The sequence below is a fragment of the Solea solea genome, chromosome 1, assembly GCF_958295425.1.
Source record: "Solea solea chromosome 1, fSolSol10.1, whole genome shotgun sequence".
NCBI lineage: Eukaryota > Metazoa > Chordata > Actinopteri > Pleuronectiformes > Soleidae > Solea > Solea solea.
In genome coordinates, this window is record NC_081134.1 from 44,609,228 (window position 1) to 44,635,830 (window position 26,603).

General features: G+C 39.3%; 1 protein-coding gene across 2 annotated transcripts in view; it reads right to left on the minus strand.

The window, feature by feature from the left end:
* odad2 (outer dynein arm docking complex subunit 2) overlaps positions 1 to 26,603 on the minus strand; it is a 42,668-nt gene that overhangs the window by 8,448 nt on the left and 7,617 nt on the right. Inside the window, exons 1-13 of one of the 2 annotated variants that reach the window (XM_058652227.1) lie at positions 25,652 to 26,024; positions 24,884 to 24,997; positions 21,655 to 21,863; positions 21,006 to 21,158; positions 19,662 to 19,809; positions 12,759 to 12,905; positions 12,207 to 12,416; positions 11,069 to 11,302; positions 10,649 to 10,759; positions 10,410 to 10,564; positions 4,496 to 4,676; positions 4,341 to 4,402; positions 1,943 to 2,057 (exon numbers count right to left, since the gene is read on the minus strand). In XM_058652227.1, the coding sequence (XP_058508210.1) occupies positions 1,943 to 2,057; positions 4,341 to 4,402; positions 4,496 to 4,676; positions 10,410 to 10,564; positions 10,649 to 10,759; positions 11,069 to 11,302; positions 12,207 to 12,416; positions 12,759 to 12,905; positions 19,662 to 19,809; positions 21,006 to 21,158; positions 21,655 to 21,800 (1,662 nt within the window). In that variant the 5' untranslated portion in view covers positions 21,801 to 21,863; positions 24,884 to 24,997; positions 25,652 to 26,024. Of the gene's footprint in view, positions 1 to 1,942; positions 2,058 to 4,340; positions 4,403 to 4,495; positions 4,677 to 10,409; positions 10,565 to 10,648; positions 10,760 to 11,068; positions 11,303 to 12,206; positions 12,417 to 12,758; positions 12,906 to 19,661; positions 19,810 to 21,005; positions 21,159 to 21,654; positions 21,864 to 24,883; positions 24,998 to 25,651; positions 26,025 to 26,603 lie in introns of those variants that run through there. The other variant, XM_058652147.1, reaches the window with a different exon arrangement.

Here is a 26,603-nt window from a genome sequence, read left to right on the forward strand (position 1 = left end):
CGACAGAGGAAGCTCTCTCAAGCCACCAGCTGCGACAGACTAGCCAGAATCTCTTTCATGGGTTTAGAAGTGAAAACCCCAGCATTATGAGGGAGCACACGTATCCTCTCGTTCCCGTCCTCTTACCCAGGGTGAAATGAAATAGAAAACACATTATCTGAGCTGAGTGTGATGCAGAGCTGAGGAGAGCAAGCCAAGGTAAGAAAGGTAGAGCATGTCCTGACCTCTTCTCTACGGCAATCAGGCTTCTGTAGCATACATGTCTACTGTGTAAAGGGAAAACATATCAAACATCTCATTCATGTTAAACCCCATTCCATGCAACTGCAAGACTTGTACTTCATTGATGAGGGGATGAAGATGACTGAATGCTTCACTACAAAGTCTTACTATATTTTATGGCATTGAACTGTGGGCATAGGGCACAGTGTCTGCTTGTGGAGAGGCAGCAGTACTGTATGGAGCATCCATCAGATGCTTTTATACCATAGCTCTTTCATACATCCACCATGGAACGACTAACTCAAGCCACATGTGTTTTTTTTTTATCTAAATAACAATTGCATAAAGCAGCTGTATCAGGTTCCTCTGCTCAATGGGCAAAGAGCACTATTTAGCGCTGGTCGCGGCCTCAGCCTCAGAAAAATCACCCGTAGAGCATGTTCATGAATTTCCCACAAAATTGTTGCACTGACATCCAGACAAACATTGTCAAACTTTGTTAGTGCTCAATAGTGGGTCCACAGTCCCCCATCTCTCACCATATGGTTGCCATGCATCATTTTTGCTACACTTCTGGGCCAGAGAAATTCCAGCCAGCTAAAAGAAATGCTTCACTCCCAAGACACCTGCCTGGACCCAATATGTGTTTAAACCTAACCAGGTTGTCTCACTGACAAGCTGTTTACCTAAATCACAGTGATAATCTAATAGAACAACATTACGTTTGGAGCTGGAAACGAATCAAGTGTCCGGGAGATGAAAGACCTGCTCGTGTGCAACTGAAATTAGACTTGTAATAGTTTGCTAAAGTTCCCGCTGACGATGGCATAATGACACACATAATGTTTTAAAAGAGCAGTCCAAAGATTTTGAATTGCACCTATAATAACATCTGATTCACAATAGTCTTTAATTTATTCCACACATCGCATTTCTTTGTCAAAGCCTAAATTACTAAAAAATGCAAGCTGACTGCCAACAGTTCGATGAAAGAATTAAATGTTGCATAGAGCCTCAAACAGAGGTGAGAGTGGGTGACAGAAGTCTGGCAAACTCATATTTATGTAACCTCTCACCTCTAGATTGTTTTTTTTAAAAACTCAAAGTGAAGTGACGTTTTTTTCAGAGAACATTTATCAAACTGGGGACACAAGAGGCTTTATACAACATGTTTTCTTCAAGAATCAGCAAAATGTTATTGTATAAATTGTTATATCTAAAATAATATGCAGCAAGTACTACTCAAAGGCAGGTTGTGGGTTATTTTTTGCTGTATTTTCATTTGAAAAGTGGGTTGTATATATGCCTCTGTAACTGTTAGCACATTTGAGAAAAAAGATTTTCAGCTGAGAATTCATAAGCCATGTCACAGGATATTACTCAGTCTCCCTGCCTTCTTCACAATTCACCAATCCCAGTGTGCCAAAGACGCTTCTCTGCTTCATATTAGCTGGAGGTTCATATAAGCCTCTCCTGATGCAGTGCTGCCCCTGCTAACCTCCCAGGAGCAGCAGGAGCAGCAGCAGCACCAGCATGCAAGCTTATTTAGTGGGATAACCCTTTATTCTGACACGGCACAATCTCTGCAGAACTTTTCGATTTACAAGCTACCTTATGTGCATATGGTGTGCTTCACTTGTACAGACACGGGACAGAAGACGAGGACAAATCTGTTAGGTTGTGAAGGAAGCAAAAACACATGTACTTCACTGTACTGTACCTTTGCATTCTCAATGCATGGACAAAGGGCCCATGCGGCACTGGACTGAACATCTGCACTGGGGTTTTTCAATAAGGACCACACCAATCGGACTCCGTCGAGCTGGTCGATGATTCTGCAGAAAGTGCAAGAGACAGAAAAGATGAGAAAGGAATTAATGAATTGGATTTCATTGAGATCTTGTCTTAAGAATAACTTTGGCAAACTTTTAATTGCAAAGCTATTGCTGTACCAGCAGTCCTTTTTCTCCTTCTTAACATTTCCGGCAGGCTGTACACTGAGAGGTGTAAATGCTGCCCTCCACAGTTTGAAGTTCTTCAGCCTGATCACAGAATTGATCGAGTTCAGCATTGCCTTTCATCACAACCTGCTTCCAGGACTGCTCATTTCCTCTCAAGCCCTGAAACCCACTCACCGTCTGCTCACTCGTATCACACAAAAGCTAGACGAAGATATGGCCAAAGGTGAACATGCATAAACCTGTGTATAGTGCTTCATACACACATCTATAAATAGAACGCGAGACAGCCTTACACTTCATGTTGGTGATTTGTTTTTCAACCAAAGCAAAAAAAAAAGAGAACCGCTTTCCAAATCAAACAGAGCCAAAGACAGGTTGCCCAGTATTTCATAGGGTATGAGTGAAGTTTACTTAAGCATGAGCTATATTTCATGTTGCATACATGACTGTAGTCAAAACTGTAGTCGGAGTCTGGGAACTCAAAGAATTACAGCACAGTGCACCCGTTGTCTGGTATAAATAACATGTAACGTGTTCCCCATGTGTGCTTCCACCAACAAGGCCGACATTGAATGCTGTCATAATTACTTAAACACTCCCTAATCACAGTATCTCCATGACTGGCAATGGGTGAACACTCATCAGGGACGTCCCCCGCTCCATCTGTCTTCCGTTTGCACATAAATCAGTCTAGAGGGATCATAACATCAGACTCCAGTCTGCAGGGCCTCTTAAATCCAGACCGAAAACAAAAATGAAACATCATATCATCCACCAAAACAGTTCTTTTTAGCATGACGTAGGTATGAAAAAGAATTTAGCGACGAAGTTGCAGCAGACGTTGATGGATTAGAGGAGGAGACCACAAACCCTGGAGGCATTAAACTTTGTGTTCACTCTTGAAGCTACATAGGATTCACTGGAGGAACTGCTGTGTCATAAAGCACTCACTGCTTACTGGTTGAGAATGAAAACAAACATAGTAGTATTTCTTGGAAAACTTGGAAGCAATCAGTGTTTGTCTTGGGCTTTCAGTAGTCATGGATGACCTGAATCCAAATTATGATGACAGAATGATTGTCCTGATCGACTGAAGGTGGTATTTGAGAGAGAGATTTTGTTGTTAAAAATGAAATGACAGGAAAATTGATGGACTGTGTAGTATCATGCAAACTTTATATTTGTTAGCCAACCAAACATCATCTAATCTCCAGTTTTTTTTGCAAAAGAGCAGTAAGTAATCAAATGTGAGCTGCGCTAATTGCTCAACACATTGCTGTACACATGCATGCCTCAAAATAAGCCATCACCACAAAATATACAAAAAGCCACCATTGAAACGAGAGCTCTCTGTTTACAGCTGTAAAGGCTGAAAGTTTATAAGGTCTGGCCTAAATATACTGTATATATGGCGTGAGAAAATATCTAGAACATGAAGAACCTACAGTATGACTTGTGTAAAGTTTACCACAGTTAGTGGCTTCACTTTTTAATGAACCTCCTGGTTTTTACCTCCTCACGAATGTAATAGGCTCATATTAAAGCATTAAGTAACAATGAGGATTCAGGCATGATGTTGTGTTTGCGTCCAGCACTAATTAAGAAGGGTCTTGTGTGCCATAGCAGCCTTGTAAAAACAATAGGCGAGAGGATAAAAGGCACAATGTTCTGCAGTATTGAGGGTGAGGTTAAATGAACAAAGACTGCTCTGGACTGTGGTTCGCTGTGTTTCCCCCTGCAAATGTTGTCTTGGACAGGGCAGGGCTTTAGGTATGTTCGTGTGACCAGCTCAAGTCTTGATGGTGACCGCAGCGCTATAGTAAAACACTGGGAATTAAACCACAACCATATTTAACACAGCAGGTACAATAAACAAAGCTTTTAAAATCTGTTATTAAGCTGGGGATGAAGGAGAAACCTACCTGCAAAATAACACATTAAAAGAACATAGATTTCTCCAAGCAATGGCCCATGACAGGGTAATGATACAGGAATTGGTGTCATTCCCTTATCAAAACAAATGACATCAAGACATGTTTAAGGGACCTGCTTTCAGCTAATTCAGTAATGCCAGTGGGGGCTGTTTGCCTTGTGTAAACTGTTAGTGCAAATGCCAAAGACCACGTTAGCTGGGTGAAAGATCTGGAGGAGACTCACGCCATGTTGTCCTGGTCTGTGGCACAGGCCCCCACTGTCTTTGTTACATTCACAAGCAGCTCCTGGGTAAATGAAAAAAATAAAACAGAACAGTCTAGAAATATGCTTTGAGCAGAAAAGAATCATTTTCAGCAACAAAAGAAGATTTCACGTGCCGGGTTTGTTCCACTGAGCAGGTTAACTAGTGGCTTGATGCCTCCACACTGGCGGATGATAGTCTTGCTTGCAGGTATCTGGGCGAATTCTCCCAGCGCTCCCACGACATTTACCAGCACATCTTCAGGCTGATCAGTCAGCAGCTCAACCAGGGACTCCAGGACTTTGTACTCCTGAAACCTTCTCGAGGTACAGAGGAGGAAGAAAGGCAGAGAATATAATCATTCATTTTTTTCAAACTGTTATCAAAGATGAGTGAACAAGAAACACAATGAAACAACCATGTGATTGCCTCTGTGAGGCTTTTGTGTAATTCCTGTGCTGATTTACACTTTTTGTCAAATATCGAAACAGCAATATGTCTCTGTCCTCACCAGTGTCAGGACGTTGTGACATGCGGATGATTTGGTGGTACCAAAAGCTTTACCTTGTCAGCAGGTTTTTCAGTGAAATAGATATTGTGTTGTTCTATTACGTATTTATATATAAATATATATGCACATTGCTAGAAATTAGCATATTTGAAGGACAGGGATTATATTGTTGAAGATGGAGCTGCCAAGCAGCAGAAAAAGAGGAAGACCACAGAGAAGGTGTTGTGAAGGAGGACACGAGGACAGGTGGACACAAAGAAAGCAGAGGACACAAAGATGGAGGCAGGTGATCCGCTGTAAGACGAAGAGTACATACAGCTCGATGATTGTTGTTATTTTACAGGAAGACATTTATTTAAACAGTGTCACTGAAAGGCGACATCCATATGCTTCCATCACCACATTCTTTATGATGCACTTCAATTTATCAGTGGATATGAGTGTGTCTAAAATTTAGATGGTTTTGCAGATTTTTCCACACCAAAGGTTTATAGTAGGAAAAGGCAATTTCCCCCAAAGAGTGATAAAGAATTTACCCCATGGTGGCACTAAATGAGTAATTAGGGATAATAGTTATTTTTCCTGAGAAGAACATGAAGGCTGCATCAAATTTAATGGTATTCATTAATGTCAGCCTCAGTCTGTAATACATCACCTGGGAACCGTGAATGTCAAAGACCCAATGTGACCAAATGCGAGTGTTGAAAAAAAAAAAAAAAAAAACAGGGGATCATACAACACATGATTTACCTTCTGGGGATCATGAAATTCACGGTAATTAGTTATTTCTGTAAATCTTGATGTGTAACATTATGGCCCAAAGTGGTGGTTCCACGGGCAGACAGACTGACGGACCAGTGTTTCCATCCCTAAAGCCACACCACTCGTATGGTTTTCGGTAGTCTGACAGGTGACAGGTAGCAGCAACACTGCCTTAAGCCACATGGGGACAGATCTGTTACTGCAACGCAGTGGTACAGGCAGTTTTCCCACGACTGCTCACAGTTGTCCCTTGTATGTATTTTGCATAACCAAAGCTTTGCTGCGGCTTGGAAACTCTCCCTCCCTCTTTTGCTGTGATTTTTGCCTTGTTTGCCAGTGCTATAGAGTGGTAAACTATAGTAAACATTTAAAAAGGATATAATGTGGTCGCAAAAAAACCTCAACAAACCTCTGATGTACAGTTAAGCTCTATGACTGTTTTTATTCACAGTTACGGTTGCTGGCATCATGGTCCGTAAGCTATTGTAGATGGCCAAGGTCATTTGGTTTTGGTCTGGGTCCACCGACATGCAGCCTATTCTTGCAAGTGAAAACACTGCTAATGAACAGAGGAGCTGCCAATGTTAACTTTGGTTGAATTCGCCATAAAGGAAAACAATGGTTTTCCTATGCCATCACTGAAGTGTCATCCACAGTTGACTACAGCAGAATTATCTTGTAATCACAGACATAACTTTTGATAAATGAACGGTAAGTCATGTCTGTTTTTGTTAAGCCAGTCCCAACAGGAGTAATTACGTGATGGCAAGAGTAACATTACACAAAGCTGCCTGAAGCGGCTTCTACTGCAAACACTGGGCTCCACACAACTGTAAGCTCTATTAAAGCCTGTCAGAAGACACAGGAACCACAGTGGGGCTTCTGTGCAGCAGAGTTGTATGATTGATTGTCTGCCTTTTCCCTTCCTCATTCATCTGCACTAGTCACACATGAAACTAAGTGCAGAAGGCTTAAATGCTGCCTTTTATACTGGCTATGGCTTTTCACCAGGCCCAAGAGAAAGTAAGACATTTCAGAGAGCCTAAGTCACTAAGCAGTGATCACGAAGAGAGAGATAGACCATCAATTATCCTGAAATTGAGTATGTAAAAAAAAAAAAAAAAGTAAATAACTTGTGGTTAGAGTATGTATGTGAGGTAAGGGGAAGGATACTTTGGTCAGTTATGCTCTGCTCATCTTAACGGTGAAACAGAGGCAGTGGACTGCACTTTACCTGTGTTTCATTATTATGCTGGCAAATACAGTCAAAGACTTGGCAATTGTGACTTTCCATTGCAAAGATACTCTGTCACTCTTTTGTTAAGACTTTTTACTGCATTTTTTCAGAGTTCATAACACCTTTTTATACGGCCGTTCATGGCCACATACTGATGCATCTATAAACCTGCACAAAATTATGTTTTAGTGTTTCTTAGTAGGACTTTTACAAAGGCACATTTATAATCTCAGGTACAGTCAATTGTGCAAGACTGGGACCAAACTGATATGAAGGTCATTAACGTGAACACACTAAAGTTGTGTTTTTTTTTCCAGGGGCATCAATTATTTTTCATTTTGATGGATTATTAATCAGGTACATGGGTAACACATGCGGCTTCTTGTCTTTATCGGATGTTTTCCCCCCCAACCTCGATACTGTCCATGCAAATCATCAGTCACATAAAAGAAATCATGTTGTTTGCACAAGGTCTCTTTCATTTAAACATATAATTATTGTAGGAAAAGAGGGGGATCAAAGCTCTGCCTGTTACTGTAAGCAAACGACATTCCAAAATGATTTTCATTTCAGTTCGCCACTCAGCCTATGATTGATTCTGAAACGAGTACATGCCCCTTAAACCCTGTCACCATTAGCAGACTTTCTTTTTTGACAGTAATGGCTCGGTCACTTCATTCCAAGCTTTTTCCTCGACCTAGACGCTTTAAGTGATTCAAATAAGCCTGAGCGAGTATGAAAAAAACAGATCCACTTGCACATGCAAGCATGCATTAAATCAATTTCTGTACATCACACTGGTTTCCTCCTGACACTGCCACCTCCTGACCTTCACCCACATCCAACCGTCCACAGCATCACAACACAGAAAACAAACGGACGTTAAATTTGGAGTGAAGGCTGTGGGCTATTTTGTGTTTGTTAATGAAGTGTCACTAACTATGGTTTCACATGTGATCATTACAATTATTTCTATTATTGTTATATTCGGTAGTAGTGGAGCTGTTTTACATCGCAACAGTGTGACAAGTCATTACGTATGGCACAAGGCCTGTGCTGGCAGCAAGTGCATTAAGCTGCCACATTACTCATGGTCAGTGCAGTAACTTGTTTCATCATCATGCCAAGCTGGAGCCAAAAGTCTGAGCCAAAGTGTGTTTTCTTTCTTTTTTTTAAGTTTTTTCAAGTGTTGATTTTCAAAATAGAATAGTGTCCGTGTAAATAGTAACCACGCTGTCGTCTTTAAATAATTATTTAAATGATTTCCTCAAAATGATTAACTTTCATGACGCTGGTTAAATATTGATTTGCTTATCTTGATTTAAAAAAAATAAAATAAAGACGTTATTGTCATGTTTCTGCTTCTGAAAAGGAATCCTCTCTTAACTCGATGTGGCAGCAGACTCTCCAGCTCCAGTTGGGAGGACTTAACTTAGACTTTAAATGTAGGATATTATTCTGTCGTTTGTGATATATGAGGTGCAGAAAGATATGTGTGACTGTTGCTGAGTCTTTTTCTAGTTGTTTTTTTTAGAATTCCACAGCAATTTGAAATATATAGGTTTTCTGAGTCAGAAGAAAAACAGTCACACATATTCTCTCTGCTTAAATGGCAGTCCTCATATTAAGAATGATTGAAAGGCAATGTCTTATGGCTTTCTTGGCTGCACTGGACAAGAAAGATTTTGAATCGATTAAGATGTTACCGAGGTATAAAATGACTTTGTGTGCTTTACACATTATGCCCCTGGCCACACTCGGCAAATACAAAAATACAGCAAATCATTCTTTCAAGGGAGCAATCATGGTTGTGTGAAGCTAATGTCTGGGGCTGCCAAGGCACAATCTCATTATTAATTTTAAAGGGAAAATGACTGACTTAAAAATCATCTGACACTAAAGAGAAAATCAAAATCCCTTCCAAAAATGTCACTGCTGAATGACCATGCTAAATGATGCTTACATAAACTTCTGCTTTACAAGACAAATGATTAAAGGCTCTGTCAGCCTGCATCTTCTGACATTAGATATCCACCATAGCACAGCAGATTCCTTCAGTTTGTCTACGACTGCTTTAATAATAACAGGCCTTGACTAACGAATCATTGAAGTCTATTAAATCAGCATATTCAGGAATTCTGGCAGCAAACATTCACATAAAAGATCAGAGCTAATAGATAAAAACTTCAAAAATACTATCATGCACTAATCATGTCAATAAGAGGCCATGGTAAAAGAAAGTACTTTATGACAGCATTCAAATGGAAAAACATTTTTTTTTACCAATTTTACCAAAATGTGATGACTGCATGACAAAGATTATTCATGCAAGTCGTTGAAACCCATGATTTAACTGTGTCCACATACTATAAGGTTGCTGTAAAACTAATCAGGTTAGTAAATTTATTCTCAAAGGTTATGGGCACATGTGACTGAAAGACCCTCTTCTACACTGAGTCCAGATGGTTGTGCTTACACTACGACAGGTTCAGATCTGGTATTAATGTCTGTCTCATCACGGCCAGATCGTGTTAAGTACAGGTCTGAATGCGTCCTAATGCATCCTGAATGTGTCCTTTGTCCACCGTCCTTGGCATGTAAAAAACACAAATTGTCCTCAGGATGCATTAAAGACTGCCTCCTGAGCTGACCAGTGTCATAGTTTTTTACACTCATCAAGATAAATAGTTCATATAGTAATTTTCTAGACACTGAAAGCTGCTTTACACTACAATTTCACCCATCACCCATTTACTCATTTTTCGGTCACACGTCTTTCACACCGATTCACAAGTAACTTGGGGTGTCTTGCCCAAGGATACATCGACATGCAGACTGGGAATCGAATCAACAACCTTCCACAGTTGAACGACGACACGCTCTACCACTGAAATGCTACAGGTTTAAGTGTTTTGCCCATAGACACATTGGAATTGACTAGTGGAACCGGGAAATGAACCCTCAACCTTCCAGTTCAAAGACAACTTGCTCTATCACTGAGCCACTGTCTCCCACGGCCATCAGTGCTCATACACACACATACACACTGTTGTACCGTATTCTTAGTGAGGAAGCTCACAGACGTAAAAAATTCCCGACCCAACCCCTGAGCCTGACCTTAACCAATGCCTAACCCTGACCCTAAACTAAACCCATTACAAACCCCAAACCTTAAAACCAGGTCTTAACTCTCAAAAAGCCCTCTGGAGTTGTGAGGACCAGCCAAAAAGTCCTAACATGGTCAAAATGTCCAGTCAGTGAATATTTGAATGAATGTCAGAGGAATCCCAGATACAATCATACGTGGTCACAGGAGAGGCATCCAGGTCGCATTTTAACGTCAGGTGTTAACAGCTGTACTTTGTGAGATCTGGCTGTGATCAGATCACTGAGGACGGATGTTGATACGAGGTCGGAATGGGACCTAAGTCATTTGTCAAAGTCATATCATGTAAACCATAACTACCAAACACAGGTTAATTCTGAGTGTGACTTTCTGTGTGCATGCAAAACAAGGTGAGACTGTGAGTCCATTCATACTCAGCCACATTGTCCACGCTGATGGAACACTTCCAGATGGCCCCGGTGGCAGCGGCTAGTAGCTGTTTGTTGTTCACCTTGGCGAGCAAAGAAACCAGTGGCTGCAGACCTTTGTATTTGCGCACCAGGTCTCGTGTCTGCTCGTCTTCTGCACACTGCAAAGCGAAATAGAGCCTTAATTTGAGAAATTATAAAAATCTGTCATGACAGAAAATGGTCAGAGTGTGGAAAAGTGATACCTTGAAGATTGCATTTGCACAATGCATTTGTAGCTCCTCATTGTCACTGTTAAGGTTTTTGACCAAATCCTTGACCATGCCCTCAGTCTGAATGGCAATCCTGTAGCTCTCCTACATTATAACAGACACTCATAAACTTGACTGATGTAAATGTACGTCACATACACTAGTAACGTTTTTATACTTTTATTTTGTAATGTTTATTCAGGTACACATTAACGATCTATGTAGTATTGCTACATCTATTTTACAGGCCACTGACGATATCAGTATTTACCATAGTTTATATATGGGGATCAACTTTCTGAATATGACAGTTCAATTGTATAAATAATATAAATAATAAAAAGCTACGTGCCCCAACGTCATCTCTGGGAATGACTGGTGTCTACAGAAATGACAGCCGGTCACCCTTCTCACCTGTGAGGCACACTCCTGCAGGGTGCCCACAACAGGGACAAGCATGTTCTCATGCGGTGACTTGAGCAATCGTCCCAGCAGCGGAATGCCGCCGGCCTTACGGATGGCTTCCTTATTCTTTGTACATTTGCTGCAGCTCCAGAGTGCTAAAGCTCCACAGCGAGCCACCTCCACGTCCTTCTGCTGGTTTGCAGTCAAGCTTGCTAAATTGGTAACACAGTGTAGCAGGTTTACCTGAGCAGAGAGGCAAGGTACACAGACGAACATGTGGATAAACAGCCATAAATATGTATCCAGACAAGCAGGCAGACCACAAATGTTTAAGCAGCAAACCTCCATACACACACATTTACACAAACTTGATGAACTTGACATAAAGTCTAAGACTGTGAAAGATTTGCCTGCAGCATTGGGGTGATAATGGATGGTGTCAGATGGGAATAGCAAGTTGTTGGCTGTGATTAAAGGTGTAATTAAAATGATATTACCACCAAGTCTGCAAGAATAAAAAAGCCAGAGATGTTAGCAGTGGAAAACTGTCAGGATAGATGTTGACGTTAGGCTTGAAAAGCCCAGTGTGAAGGTTTATGGCCATCATTCAGTGTTCTAATCCATCGTTCCTGGCCAGTGAGACAGTGAAGGCAAAGCTTGTACCCACAGAATAGTTCTAAGGTGGTCTTTGTAGCATAGCATGAAATTAATCTGCCTACGCGAGTGACTCGCACATGAGAACATCCGATCTGGGGCTGAGCAAAATATACAAGACGTGCAGGCTTTAATCAGAGGTCCCTTTGTCAACAAACATGAATGCAGGTCAGAGGATGTTAGGGACATTCTATCTGTTTTACCACAACAACCATTCTGTTTTTGTTTTTTGTTTTTTAAATATGGATAGGGCACAAACTGCCAGCTGCTGTACAGTGTGAATACATTAAATCAAAAGCAAATAGTAATTATAATATTTGGAAATGCATCATTTTCATACAAGGTTTCCAACTTGTCTTTGGTTTGGTACAAAATGTTTGTATTGAATCAGTCACTAGTGTAAATTTGTGTCAACATGGGAGCAAACACTATTTCCAATAACACAAAAGGATTAAGAAACAAAAAAAGTTCCTTGCATTTATAGATTACTCACCAGTTTTTTGATACCACCATAAAGCCTGACGGTTCTCCTTGCTCTGCGGAACCGAGCCACACTGGCAATAGTCTCTGCAGCTAAAGCCTTGAGGTCCTTGACAGGTGAGTCCAGAATCTTAACGATGCTCTGCAGACCTCCCATGTCAACAATGGTCTGACGGATTTGCACGTTGTGACTAATCTTTCTCAGGATTTTCAGAGATCCAATCTAATCACAAACATAGAACACAAACACACACAGCAAACGCTAAGTACACACAATACTGAAGTCTGATCGTAACTGTTAGACCTTTGCCAATTGGAGGCAAAGGCATAAATGGTGAAAAATAATAAAAAAAATAAAATAAAATAAGGCGGAAAAAAACAAACAAACAAACAAAAAAAAACACCCACACATATCATTAGGCATAATTGCTACCCTGTGTCTTTAAACAGGCATGCTCTCTGCCCAGTGCTGGTGTTTCTGTAACTAAAACACAGGCTGGCACACATGGAGGGCTCTGTTCATGCCTGCAGGACATCCAGGTCTAGCTTTGGCACAGTTACTTACTTTGCATTTGACTTCATCTGTATCCAGCAAGTTAATGAGGACTTCAAGGCCACCTACATCCCGGATGGCCAGTTGGCACGTCTCCTGCATCAAATTAAAGTCCAACATGGCGCAGAGAGTGAGCACAGTGGCTGTCTGGTCGCCTCCCTGAAACAATAATGCCAAACATAAGTGAGTGAAAAGTGAAGACAAAAAATTTAACATTGAACACAGTTGGAAAAGGGAGAAGGACAGAGAACCCCCACTACACGAGTACACTAACCTGCCATACCCTACCCTGCTTATCTCTCATAATATGACAGCTTTATTTTGTTTATTGCACTTCCTGGTAAGTGTTTAACTATGTGGTAGTATTCACTGAGAGAAATAACACTGAGCTCACAACACTGACAAGCTCCGAAATCATTAGTCACTGACTTAAAGATAGAAAAGGCCTAATAAACATTAAAAAATTATCTTTCTTCTTCTTCCCCAGTGGAACTTGAGGAGTTCCTGAGGTGTTGATTTAATAAGTTCAGAAGAGCTGGCCATTATTTTTTGTTTGTTTTGGTTTTGTTACTACCGTGATTAATTCATGTATGAAAACAACAAAGGGGCCCCTCTCTTTTTCTTTATGCTTGTTTGCATTACATTATTCATATTATGCTGCAGTATCTGTTCATTTTGACAATTAAAAAAACAATCAAAACAATTAAGAGTTAAGATAAGAGTTTTCTTTTTCTTTTTCTCCCGCAACAGTTTTCGGTGTTGTCCATCCATCTGTCCATCCTCATCTCCTAAACAGAAGATTTGGGTGATGAAAGAGTAAGGACATGACCTTCTGATTCTTGAGAACAGCTGGATGATATTTTGAAAAATCTAGCACAAATATTCACTTGGACTTCTGCGTCTTAGAGGAAATGAGTCTGGACAGACATGGGTGTAAACTGCAAGTTGACTGGTTGGTGGAGGCGTGAAATCACACAGTAATTCTACTCACTTTTTAAGTCTAGCTACAGACAAGTGACAGGAAATTAAGGGTTTCACTCGGTTTTTACCTCTACTTAACTATGATAATGACTAAATCAAGAAATAACAGATAGATTTAAAATAGTGCATGTGTGGTCACATCCCAACATGTGCTGCTGTGGCAGCAAACCTGAATATTTTACTGTTTTCTTCTAAATTTAGGATCCAAGTGTCTTTTTTCAGAGTCTGCTCACACTGAATAAATCTCCATAATGTCCTATCTGTGGACAGATGCTGACAGCGTTATGACACTTAAAACACCAGTCTCACAGTTGGTGCGTGGAGGTGGTTTAACGACTGCCCAGACAGGCAGCAGTATTGTTTTCATATGACCATATTTAGTCTGTATCATATGCAGTTGCATAACAAGATTTGTTGACATGCAATGGTTTTGATCACGCAAGAGGGAAAAAAATCAGTAGTCAGATAAAACAGCGGCAGAGTTAGCTGCTGTAATACTAGACCTGCTTCACTGCTTTGATATGTGACACTGAAACGTCTAGTCAAAAAACCTTCTGGCAAGTGAACAATCAAATATTATTCCTTTTTTGCAGTGGTTTAAATGTGCCGCAGATAGAATTCTCATTTTGTGGATTCAAGGACCCCTCCATCCCTCCATGTTTGATATGATTTTATTAGTTGCACACTTTGCACACAATTTGAGACTTCAGAGCCAGATCATTTCAACCAAACATAGGAATGTAAGATGGCCCTGCTATCCCCCACATAAGTATGAAATAGCCCATCACAATATAGAAAGCTGCAGCAGTAATCTATTTCATGCAGCCGTTGGACGGTGTAGCTCTTCACTATAGGCCTAGAACAAGGTTTCAAATGGTGTTTGATCATATCTCCCTCACAAAGCAGTGCTCCGACACAGCAGGATAATGGCCATGTGTTCTCCATATCATGATGCCTAAATGTGAACCATTTGCCCATTAACAGCAGTGAATCTACTGCTTCCTTTGTCTCCTCCGTTCCCAATCTTCAAAGGATTCAGCAGGCGAGGTTCATATCGTGTAAAACCTGCACACACAAAAAACTATGTAGGTGTGATACCTGGGAGAACATAAAACAGATATATGCTTTCATGTTTGTTGGCTTTGGTCTTGAAATATTGTCAACATTCTTTAAAACATTGATAACATCTGACAGTCTTTTATGGTGAAAGATCTTTGACATATTCTGAGCATGATAAGGGGCAGATGTTCACAGTGGAATGAATTCAAATACTGTACTGCTGAACAAGAAATTTGAAATGTAGTAAATATCTCTGCAGCATCATGGCAGGTACTGGACAGCGTATGCTGCTGACTTGGCGTTTCCGTCATCAAGGGTCAATATATGCTTCACTTAAAATTCAAATACAAAAATGCAACAGAACTAGACCTCAATGATTTGCATTTGCATGTACCTACTAACATTAACAGTGAATCTTAATTCCACCTGATGCAAAAAAATAAGATCTAAGAGAATGTGCAGCCACTTGCAGCTCTTTTGGGTTGCACTTCAGCAAAGTGGTTATTGCCAATGCCAACATGACTGAGGGTTGTATTTCACCATGTTAGTTTCCTAGCATTTTAGCAAGCTATGCAAGTTAATACAAAACACATTAGGGCTGTAGCTAATGATTCATTTAATAATCAATTAATCACTCAATTGTTTTCTCAATCAATTAGTCATTTGGTCCAATAAATGTGGGACAATGTTGAAAAACTTTGATTGGTGTTTCCCAAACCTACAATGGAAGATGTTCTCATGTTATGTCCACAAAACAAAACCAGTTAGAATTTTGTTTTATGGAGCAAAGAAAACTGAACATATTCACAATTTGAGAGATTGTTAAAATTATATATATAAAAAACAATGATTGATTGATAAAATAGAAGATGAATTATAATCGATTCATCGTAACAGCCCTAAAATACAGAAGTAAAAGCTGAAAGAAATGATCAAAGACGCAAATTCTAGTCAAACTGAAATTAAGACTTGATGATGGCATTACAAAAAAGGACGAGGATGACCAATTTGATTATCTTAAGCATAACCTTAAAAAAAAAAAAATCCAATTTGATCCAATCCTTGTCAGTATGTTTTCCTAAAAGAAGGAAAACCAAAGTCAGTAGGATTAACCCTGTCCAGACCATGAATGTTTGGCAGCACCTATTGAGCACATGGTGTTAATAGAGGGTCAAGACAACTACAGGGATTACAGGGTGTAAATTGGACTTTACTTCATGTGAGAAAAAGTTAAATCCACGGTGGCAAGGAAAAGTCAGGGGAACACTAAAGGCACAAGGACACACCATCTGGAACCATGAATGAAACAATGAATAACAACTGTACAAGGTTTTCAATAGATGTCAAGACATTTGAACAAATAAGTTAAAATGTCCCCTTTGTTGGTGGCACCACAAAATATATTGAATGCTCCCCAAAGTCAATGATGTCAATGATGTAAATGTCAAGATATGTGAGTAACCTACTTAGTTGTTTCCAGATGTATACACCAAGAGTCACTGTGTCATTTGAGCCAAGCTACTGAAGGAAGTAATAATCATGATCAAACATTTGTATTAATGCTTTAGCCCCTTGTCTGACAATGAAAATTGAGTTTTAGAGGATTGAGTTCCATTTGTGAGGTGAAATCTACATAATCCACTTAAAGATGCTTCATGCATTTTGTCTCTTCCTTTGCTGCAGGTGTCTCAGGCTGAGCTGAAGCCTTTTGCTTGACTGAATGGAGGGCTTATTCTAGCCTGGCCGCTCTGCAGCAGCAGCAGCAGCAGCAGCAGCAGACAGGATTCTCCAGACAGAGCCTGCCCTGGCTGAGCCACTCCAGGCCTATAAATCAGAGCACTAAGCACGTGGGAGCAGATACAGGGTTAACAGGGCTGTAAATGATACCCCATTGACCTCAGGTTCTTTTCTTGATGCAGTGATGTCACGTATATTTTGCGCACAAGTGTGCGTAGCTTGGACCTCACGCCAACACGGGTTGCTCTGCATTACAGAATAGAAGTGTTCAGGTAATAGTGTATGTCAGGTAGACTCAGGCCACTGCCAGGGCTTCACAGAGCTTAGAGTGAGACAGAAGTGTCTTGGCAGAGGCTGAACCAGAAGATACATGAGGTTTCAGACATCTCTGCAGTCTACAGCAGACGCACTGAGGCTACTAATGACAAGAACAAACTCGACCCCCTGCTCTATTATGGGGAACATGAACACTCACTGTAGAGACAGAATGAATGATTACTGATACTTCCTTACTTCATATTCGACATAAGATCCCCTATAACTTGATCACTTAATAAGCCCTGCTGCCATAAAGTGAGTATAGTGCACGCTGAGAGCATGTCCATGCACGACTTCAAGTTGAAAAGTTGCTTAACTTGAGAATTAAATGATGCAATTATTCCTGTAAGTAAATTATCTGGATTAGGCAGCTAATAAATGCATCACAAGCCGTTAAAAAATAAATGTTTGAACTGTTATTAAAACAAAAACGGCCTGGATACTTACAGCATAATTTGCTACTAATTAAAATGAGAGAAAATGAGCTGATATTGGCTGCTGTTCACCGAGGACAGGATCAGCAGCAGTCAGTACAATGTGTTTCACATGTGCAGATTGTAGTACTTTGACTGCCCAGCAGAGGGGGAGCAACCTTAATGAGGCCTGAGCACAAAAACATGTGTCAGGACCTAGATCAGCTTGTTAATCAATGGTATTTTACACTCGGGGTGAATATATAATTAGATATGTAACATTTTAAAGGCTTTAGAAAAAGGCTACACACTTATAACATTTTGTTAAAAAACAAATGAGACAAATATAAATAAATGATGAAATCTGAAAAACAAAAGAAATCTATAAAAATAAGGTAAACAAAATATTGAGATGTTTACCAGTTAACCAGTAACGCATGTCATGTCAGACACAATATTTATATTTTTGAGAAAATTAAAATTGTTTAGTGTTTAGAAAGCCACTTGCCAGCCTAACCGAGAGCATCTGTTGAGTTTTATTTTATTTAAACTCAGACAAAACACTCAAACTTGAAGTTTTGGCTTAGTTGGATAAATAAGTATGTGAAGTACTTCAGTCCTAATTAGTAAAACAGGCCTTTCACATTTGAAACATAGCATATATGTGTATATATATATATATATATATATATATATATATATATATATATATATATATATGAAATATAGTCAATAAATATAAGAAATGATATATTGCTCATAGTATGGCACTAATGCAGTACACCCACACAATCACACGGACTAAAATACATGTAATAAGGCTATGTATAGAGTCTATGTATACTTCCATAGACTTCAATCTGCATGTTGTTATTTATGAGATACAGATGCAAATCTCCAGCCATACAGAAAAAAAAACAAATAAAAAATAAACACACAGCCCAAGGCAAACATTCTTGCATAAATATAATTAGAACACAAAACAGATCATCAAACACACTTCATGTAAGTGTTACACTTCCTTGAGTATAAATGGCTGTCTATAGTGCAACGGAAAAGGAGAAAAAAAGATCTCCTCCTAAAATAAAACAGATATTTAACTTGGCTCACGGTAAGTTTCAGCGTCTGATGGTAATGATATTATAAAATGACTACTGGACAAACCCCATAAATAACTGTGCTGTGTGGTTTCCAGAGAGATAGAGAGAGAGCTGGGACATGTTGGTTACTGCTGTGCCGCATCTTGCTGAAACACAAAAAGCCTAAAGCTCACAGTCCAGCAAAATAGTATAAAATGCACAAACCAGTGATGTTTTTTTTAAACTAAATTTGCCTCTTTTGCAGAGTTTACATCATCTTTTTTTCTTTTCTGGAAAAGATAGCAGCCTGGTTTAGAGTGGGAATTTCCTTCCATTTTATTCTATTTTACTTAGCTAAAAATATCTACCTCAAATTAAACTTTACAATGGCATTTTATATAAACGCTGCACCGAGAACAATCCTATTTAGCACCAAGCCACAGAAATGAGAAATCAAATAAAGCTATGTCGAGAAATCTTACACTTTACTAGAATTATGTTTGAGGTATTTTTACGGCTGAACAGAAAAGTCAACTTGCAACAGGACAGATGTCTGTCAAAATAAAGTCAAATGTATCCATAAAAAAACATATTTGACGATATTGTCCAGATAAACAGATAATAGAGATGACTGAGTGAGGTAGGTCATAGGTATTCACATTCAGTCTGGGTCATTGGCGTTTATGTCCTCTTTTTTTTTCTTTCCTTTCCATGTTTTGACACATTAATATTCACCATATGCCCTGTCAGACCTATCACAGACTCGCTTCATTTTTAAGCTTCTGCGGTGTGGGCAAACAGTGCGTACAGCTGCTGCCGTCAGACAGCTCTTTCCCCTGTGCCTTGGCTCATGTGCAACCAAACAGGCTTGTGTCAGAAACCAGGAATCTGCAAGCCCAGCCAACCACTTCAATCGGCATCTTCCTGCAAAGCACCGCGTTAAATTGGAGCAACGTATACTTTATTTCATCTGGCATCCTTTTTTTTCTTTTTTTTTTTTTTATGAGTGGCACCTTGGTATGTGTGACGCAAAACAGAAAGGTGGGATTATGTGATTGGAACATTACTTTATGCGATACCATCAACTCTTAAGTTCTTCCACACATCCATGACTGAATATAATTTTCCACGCTTTGCTGTTCAGACGAGAATTTTGAAATGTAAATACTGATTCAGGTTAGCAATGGAATTCTAGTACAGATGGCAAAGGGGCATGAACTTTACCGGTTTCTCTCAGTCGTGGCCTACCTTCACCTGCTTAAGTACAAATGTCTGGATTTACGTCAATTTAAACAAGGTAAAACCAGCCCAGGGTGACATTTCCATACCTTCAGGTACTTGACCAGTTTCTGGATCTGCCAGTACTCAGGGGGCAGGTCAGTGTTACTCTCCAGACGGCGCTCTGACTGCTCTTCTTCCTCCTCACTCTGAGATGAACTCTCACTGGAACTCTCCATGGCTCTAGCTGGGGTCTTACTGAGCAGCAAAAGAACAAAAACAGTCAACGTTTGATCACATATAACAATCTACAAGTCGTGGGACAGTGTAACGGGTGGACAACACATGGCCAAACAAAATAATATCCAAAGATTTCTTTTCCAGTGTTTTGAATAGAAAAACACCCTTTCTTATCCCACACAGTAAGACTGATTAAGGACGTTGAAATTCATGTGTCAGATTCGAACTTCCTCCGAATCTAAGCAGCAGGAACAAGAATAATGTCAAGGGAGGACTGGAGTCATCATCATATACACGGCAAAGGCTCTTGCGAGGCTATTGATGCAGAGATGCAGATGGTTTTTTGAAGTTGCTCGGACCGCTTGGATATCTGTATCATGAAAACTGGGCACAGTGGAGTAATGAAATTTGGTACACATGCATATGGGGCCACTGAGAGACAGTTCCTCTGTACATAGAAATACAATTTCCAGGGGAGCGTATTATCAGACGCAGCCAGCAGATATGAGGGAATGTTTTCCAGGAAGCAACAAGATAAATCCTGAACAAGACCTTCATGAATTTGCCAGGCCTGTGTTGTCAAAAGTGTGACTGAGAGAATGCATCATGTGCATAACAACATAAAAAACAAACAAAAACACTAAACAAAGGCTGGACTTGAGTGAGCATTGATTTCTGATGCCATCAGAATCTATACATTGGCAAACTATGAAGAGAGTTTGATATTATTTCATTGCACATTGTAATTAAAAAAGTACACACAATAAGTTGATCATGATTGATTTATATTACCAGGTTAATTGCGAATGGTTCATATTTAACGTGATTTCCTTGAAAGTGCTGTCATACAGAGCCGAATGATTTATTGTGAAGTGCCACCTGAGAATTGATAATTATATTTAATTAAATTAAAAAATATGAATACTTTCTGCAATGCAAAGGAATTATTGGTTTCTTACAAATGTAAGGTTAATGATGATTTGTGTGAAGTTCTTTACACAATAACATTGTTAATTGTTTAGGACAGGGCAGTTGTGACATTAAGTTCTTCTTACTGTCCCATTCCCACTGATGAATTCTTTTACATATAGAATATGGGTTGGGTCGTTTTTTTGTCCTTCTTATATTCGTGTTTAAGTTATTTCAAGTATGAGTGCAAATATAACAAACAAATATAAATATGATAAATTGAAGGCAAAACTCAGGACACTTACATTTTCTGAGAGGAGGACAAGCGTCCAGGTAACGAGGACAAGGAAAATTCTGCTTTCATCTTGCTCTTGGCTCCTGATCCCTGCTTTTTCTTCCGTATTTCACTCGACATCTCCATTCCAGAGCTGTTCCTTGATTTCCTTTCCTCGGCTTTTCTGTAATGACAGTAAAATATGAGTCATTATGCCGGCTTCTATTTTGAAAATGGTTATTTTTCTAAAATAATCATTATATAACAATTTGAGACTCTGCAGAGTTTTTTTTAGCAGCTGATTCTTTTATCTTGAGCCAGTTTCTTTTCAAATGGGTACAGATATCATAAGATACAGCTGCAACAACTCAGCCCTTGCTAGATCTATTTATCAATCAAAGACCATATGGGATAGATCTTTTGTGGATTATTTTTTTTTTTTAAAAGACTTTTTCCTATGTTCTCTGTCTGTTATTGGGCAGGAAGATTTCCCAACTGTGAATGTATTTATTAAGTCAGATCACTGTAATTGAAGATATTGTCCTAAAATTTAAAAACCATATAACCATCTCTTTATAATTTGTGACCGCAGGCTTCGAATCACTGTCATCCCACCTCTGCACATTACACTGCAGGCTGAAGATATTTCAGGACACATCTTACAGGGAATTATCACATACCCACACGGAGACATGAGACCAAGATTCTTCCATCTCGGACATGGCTCATATTTCTTCTTGTTCAGCAGATGCTGTTTTCTCGACTTGTCTTGCACATTCTTTTCCTGTTGCTCGTAAGACCTTCGGAGTTCGCCTTGTTCTTCCATATCGACCGATTCCACATGCCCGTGGACGCTCTGTGTTGATGGAAGTTCTTGAACTGCAGAGGCCTGTTGGTTTAAAAAAAAGGCGGTTTTAAAAGAAAATGTTTTTTCATTGCTTGGTGAGATGCCGTAAACTGTACATTGTGTGTGTTTAAATAACTACAATTCATATGTATCTGGGTTTCTCCGAATTATGTTGAATAAAACAAGCACACTATTCAAAACTGACTTTTAGGAGTGCTCTTCGTCAAGCTGTTTATTGGCCGTTTTAATTCAACAATAAGCATATTAAAAACAACAGGAAAGTATAAGTGAGAAAAAACATAAAATCACAAACCTCTTGCTCAACAATATACAGGCTTGTGTAACAATTTAGCCTTTATTGAGGCACTGGAATTAAATAATACATTCCCAGTGCTTCGCACAGAATGGGTCCCCCTCTGTTAACTGGCTGAACAATATCAAAAAGTGTATTGTTTCTGTCCAGTCCACCCCCGCCCCCCACCTAAAACCTTACAACATGGCACAGACAAAGTTCTACAAGTCTTTATACCAAACTTTACAACCTATATATGAATGCCAATGAGACACATATGAATGGTTTGCAGCAGGCAGGAGGGTTTTTAATCACAGACACCTGCTTTGGAGAAATACGTAGCTCAGAATGTCATTGGTTGTTATGGACTCAACATTTTTGAGTTAAGGGGAAAAAAATAAAATGTGTTTCTGTGGGTTGTGTTCATGCACAAGCCGGAGCCAAGCATTCCCGACTGCTTTTCCAAAGACTTGTTTTTCATAAAGCACAAAGTGAGCTGCTATTGAAAACATACAATTCAATTCACCCAAGCACGGACCCAGAGTCTGACTTCGTTAGGCTGACCAATCTTCTTTAATTCTATTACATTTAAAGTAGATAAACTCCATATGCACATGCACATGTTTGATACCTGATGTGCCACAGCAAGATATTCTTTTACAGGTGCCTTTCTGCTTTTTTAAACTACAAGCCTGCAAACAAACACTGTATTAGACCAAATGAATGTCTGCATTTCTGCACTCACATTTTTTTTATAGCAGGTGACATTCAATTATTAGCACATAAACATGCATTTGTCTCAAGCATTTAACAAATAAAACCTAAACCTCAACTACTAACATGTACTTGTGGCAGGCTTGCATCTAATTACTTGATCCATACTGATGGAAAATCAGCAGGGACAAAAATCTGAAGCTATTGGCCACAAAACATCTGTCGGTGGCAGGATTCAAGCCGTTTCTGCTGACTGATTGTGACAATGAGGCAGCCTACATTAATTTCAGGATGTGAATAACAAAAACAAATCCCCAACCCGCAGAGAATTTGCTTTTCAGTGAGTGTCTTGTGCATGCAAATACACAGCATGTCCAATTTCCAATCATGCAGCGATGTCAAAACAAATCCACAACACAGAACAGAGAAGGCGAGTGTGCTTCCTCCCTGTGTTGCAGCCCTCGACTATTTTGGCTGCCTCTGCTCATTTGACTGAGGCTGTCTAATCTAATAGAACTGTTAAAAACAACCTGCTTCCTCACAGTGGAAGCGAGCAGATATGTTTGGAGATTAGGTGTTGTTATCTTTGGCTGTCGCCTTCCATCTTTGGGCTCTCTGTGCTGCGAGTCAGAGAGCTGAGCTGCAGCGATGGAGGCTTGTGATCCTGACAGACACCTCTGCTTTGGCAATCATATTCAAGGTGGACTGGATCATGTCAGCTAGAATAACTACAATTACATAATACCTCACACACAGAAGGCACATAGCACCATTTAATTGCTGTTGTCAGCAATCAATCAAATACATTTCAAGATGGTGTTTTTTTGTTTTTTTTTTTAAGTTGACACTGTTACATGAGGGTGATTAGCCCAAGCAGAGACGGAAAGAAAATACCCAGCAGTGAGAGTGAAACAAATGTTACAGGAAACTACCACGCACATATGAACAGAAAGAAATCAAATTTAAAAAAAGACCTTGACAATGCTTTTGTGCTCCACGGACCCATTCACAGTGATATTTGCTGCAGCTGTCCATCACTTTTTGATTGTTCAGACAAAAGGCACCGCATTTTAAAAAGGACTCGTAAAAAAAACACATCAAAATATTTCCCTTTTTTACGCAACTCTGTCTGACACAGTTCATTGGTTCATCAAAGTCTTCAAAACCTTGACCTCATTAAAAGTTATTATTGAATCTTCAGATCTAGTAAAGAAAGATACGGACCATTTGCTGTTTCATAAATATAAGGAAAGCACTATTCTGGGATGCAAAGATGCACTATAAAGGCTAAAGCTGTCAGATATCATTTCATCTACAATCATTCACAACTCTATAAAATAAGACACCCATTCCTAAATATAAAAAAAGGGACCACATTTAAACTAAATGGTAAATAGAGTATATGATATAGTAAATAGGGTGTGGATGCAGACACAAAGACAATGAATTACCAACTCAATTTAGCTCATTGGTGTGCTTACATTTGCTACTGTGATGATGACATTAACTCAAGCCCAGACAATGGACATTTAACTATGGCAATGACACTTTAGGACAAACCAGGAGAAGAAAAAAGTTATTAAAGTTCCTTCAATGGGCAATGTGAATAGGCGTATAAAACTAAAACGTAAAAATGTAAAAACTCCCATTGATTGTGGGAGAAAAATTCAAAAGCCATTAGGAATATTCATCTGGGGACCATGAATGCATGTTTAATGGTAGGGCTGGGTATCAATGATCGATACTTTTTCCAAACCAGTTTTATAATATCATTTCTAAAAAAAAAAGAAATTTACACATTATGGAAAAAATACATCCTTAGTTTTTATTTTCATAAAAAAATTAACAACAAATTATTTTCAGTGCAAAATGAACAATTGCAAACAAGTGACACGTCATTTTCACTAAGGATCTCACAAAAACTTACAGAGGTAAAATGTCTTATCATCTTCCTATTTGACATTAGAACACAAAACATAACAATATTACTCAAAAACCATAATCTAGGCTGAGATAACCGCGGCTTAACTGTCAACAATAGCAAAAGTTTACTCACCTCCACAGTAGAAAAGGGTAGCAAACCTTTAACAATAAAGTTGTTTTTCTTTACTCAATATTCTTTTTCTGTCCTCCGGCCTTGTCCTCCTCCTCACGTCAGGGTCAGAGGTCACTGTGAGGACAAGATAAACAGAACAGTGAGCTGTTTAACAGCCGATGCAATAGGTTTTAGCACGTTAAACTTTATCGGTTATTGTCTATATGCAATTAGCGTTTCATTTATTTAGCTACATAGCCATAACATAAAACTACACACTAATATCTTAAGTTAGCGTTAGGATATAGCACATAAGTTAGCGTTAAGATATAGAACATAAGTTAGCGTTAAGATATAGAACATACGTTAGCGTTAAGATATAGAACATAAGTTAGCGTTAAGATATAGCACATAAGTTAGCGTTACGATGTAGAACATAAGTTAGCGTTAAGATATAGAACATAGGTTAGTGTTAAGATATAGAACATAAGTAATTGTTAAGATATAGCACATAAGTTAGCGTTAAGATATAGCACATAAGTTAGCGTTAAGATATAGAACATAAGTTAGCGTTAAGATATAGAACATAGGTTAGTGTTAAGATATAGCACATGAGTTAGCGTTAAGATATAGCACATAAGTTAGCGTTAAGATATAGCACATAAGTTAGCGTTACGATATAGAACATAAGTTAGCGTTACGATAACATAAGTTAGCGTTAAGATATAGCACATATTACGCTGCAGTAACGTTAACTTAAGTAAACAAACATCCAACACGTAAACTCACCTGTTGAAATCCCCGACACAGCGCCGTCAGTACTTGCTGTACTCGTCATGGATGAAGCGGAGTCTGGTGGTGATTTTAAATTCAAGGATTCAAGGATTCTTTATTGTGGGTGTTACAGAGCAGGTGGATGTCTGCGCTCCGCTCTTCTTACGTTCAAATACTGAGCAACGTCCTGCTCTGAGATTGATGCCGTGCGCGTTCGTGTGCTTCGTTAAATGTGTCGTGTTGCCGACCTTAGTGGCGATATCTGTTTTATAAATAATATAGTGCGTGGTTGCGCACTATATTACAATTACTTTTGTTGTTGGAATGGAGCCACACTTTCGACCTCGGTGGCATTTTTAGCCCCTTCGTCACAACACACGTACGTGAAGTTAGCGACACAGATACACGTGAACCCGGTCTGTGGGCGTAACCGCATTCGCGCCACAACCACGTGTAACGTTACAGCCAATCACCGGCAGCATGATCAGATCTTGATCACGTGATTAACTCCGAAGGTATCGAAACTTAGGACCGAAAAACAAGGCATGTTTCGTTACTCGACAGTATCGAAGCATTTCGGTTGGTGCCATAAAAGAACCTAAGTTCGGTTTCCCAGCCCTATTTAATGGTAATCCATGTAATAGTTGAGATTCTTGAGTCTGAACCAAACCATTATGTTAATGATGTTAATAAATAAAAGAGTGAATATGAATGGCTGTCAAAGACAACTTAGTGCCCTGCAGTAACCATGCACGGAAAAATCCTACAAAAAGATTTTCTTTTGCTTTATTAAACTTTTTCTTATGAGTTGAGCTTTTGTTCCGAAGTAACGTGGCATGACTTCTGGTCCATGAGAAGTCAAATAGTTTTGAATCATTGAGATGAATATGTTTGAATGTCAGTCATGGTGAAGGATTGTAAATGAATGACTATCGATCCTTGCTTTTGGATTTGCACAACATATTAT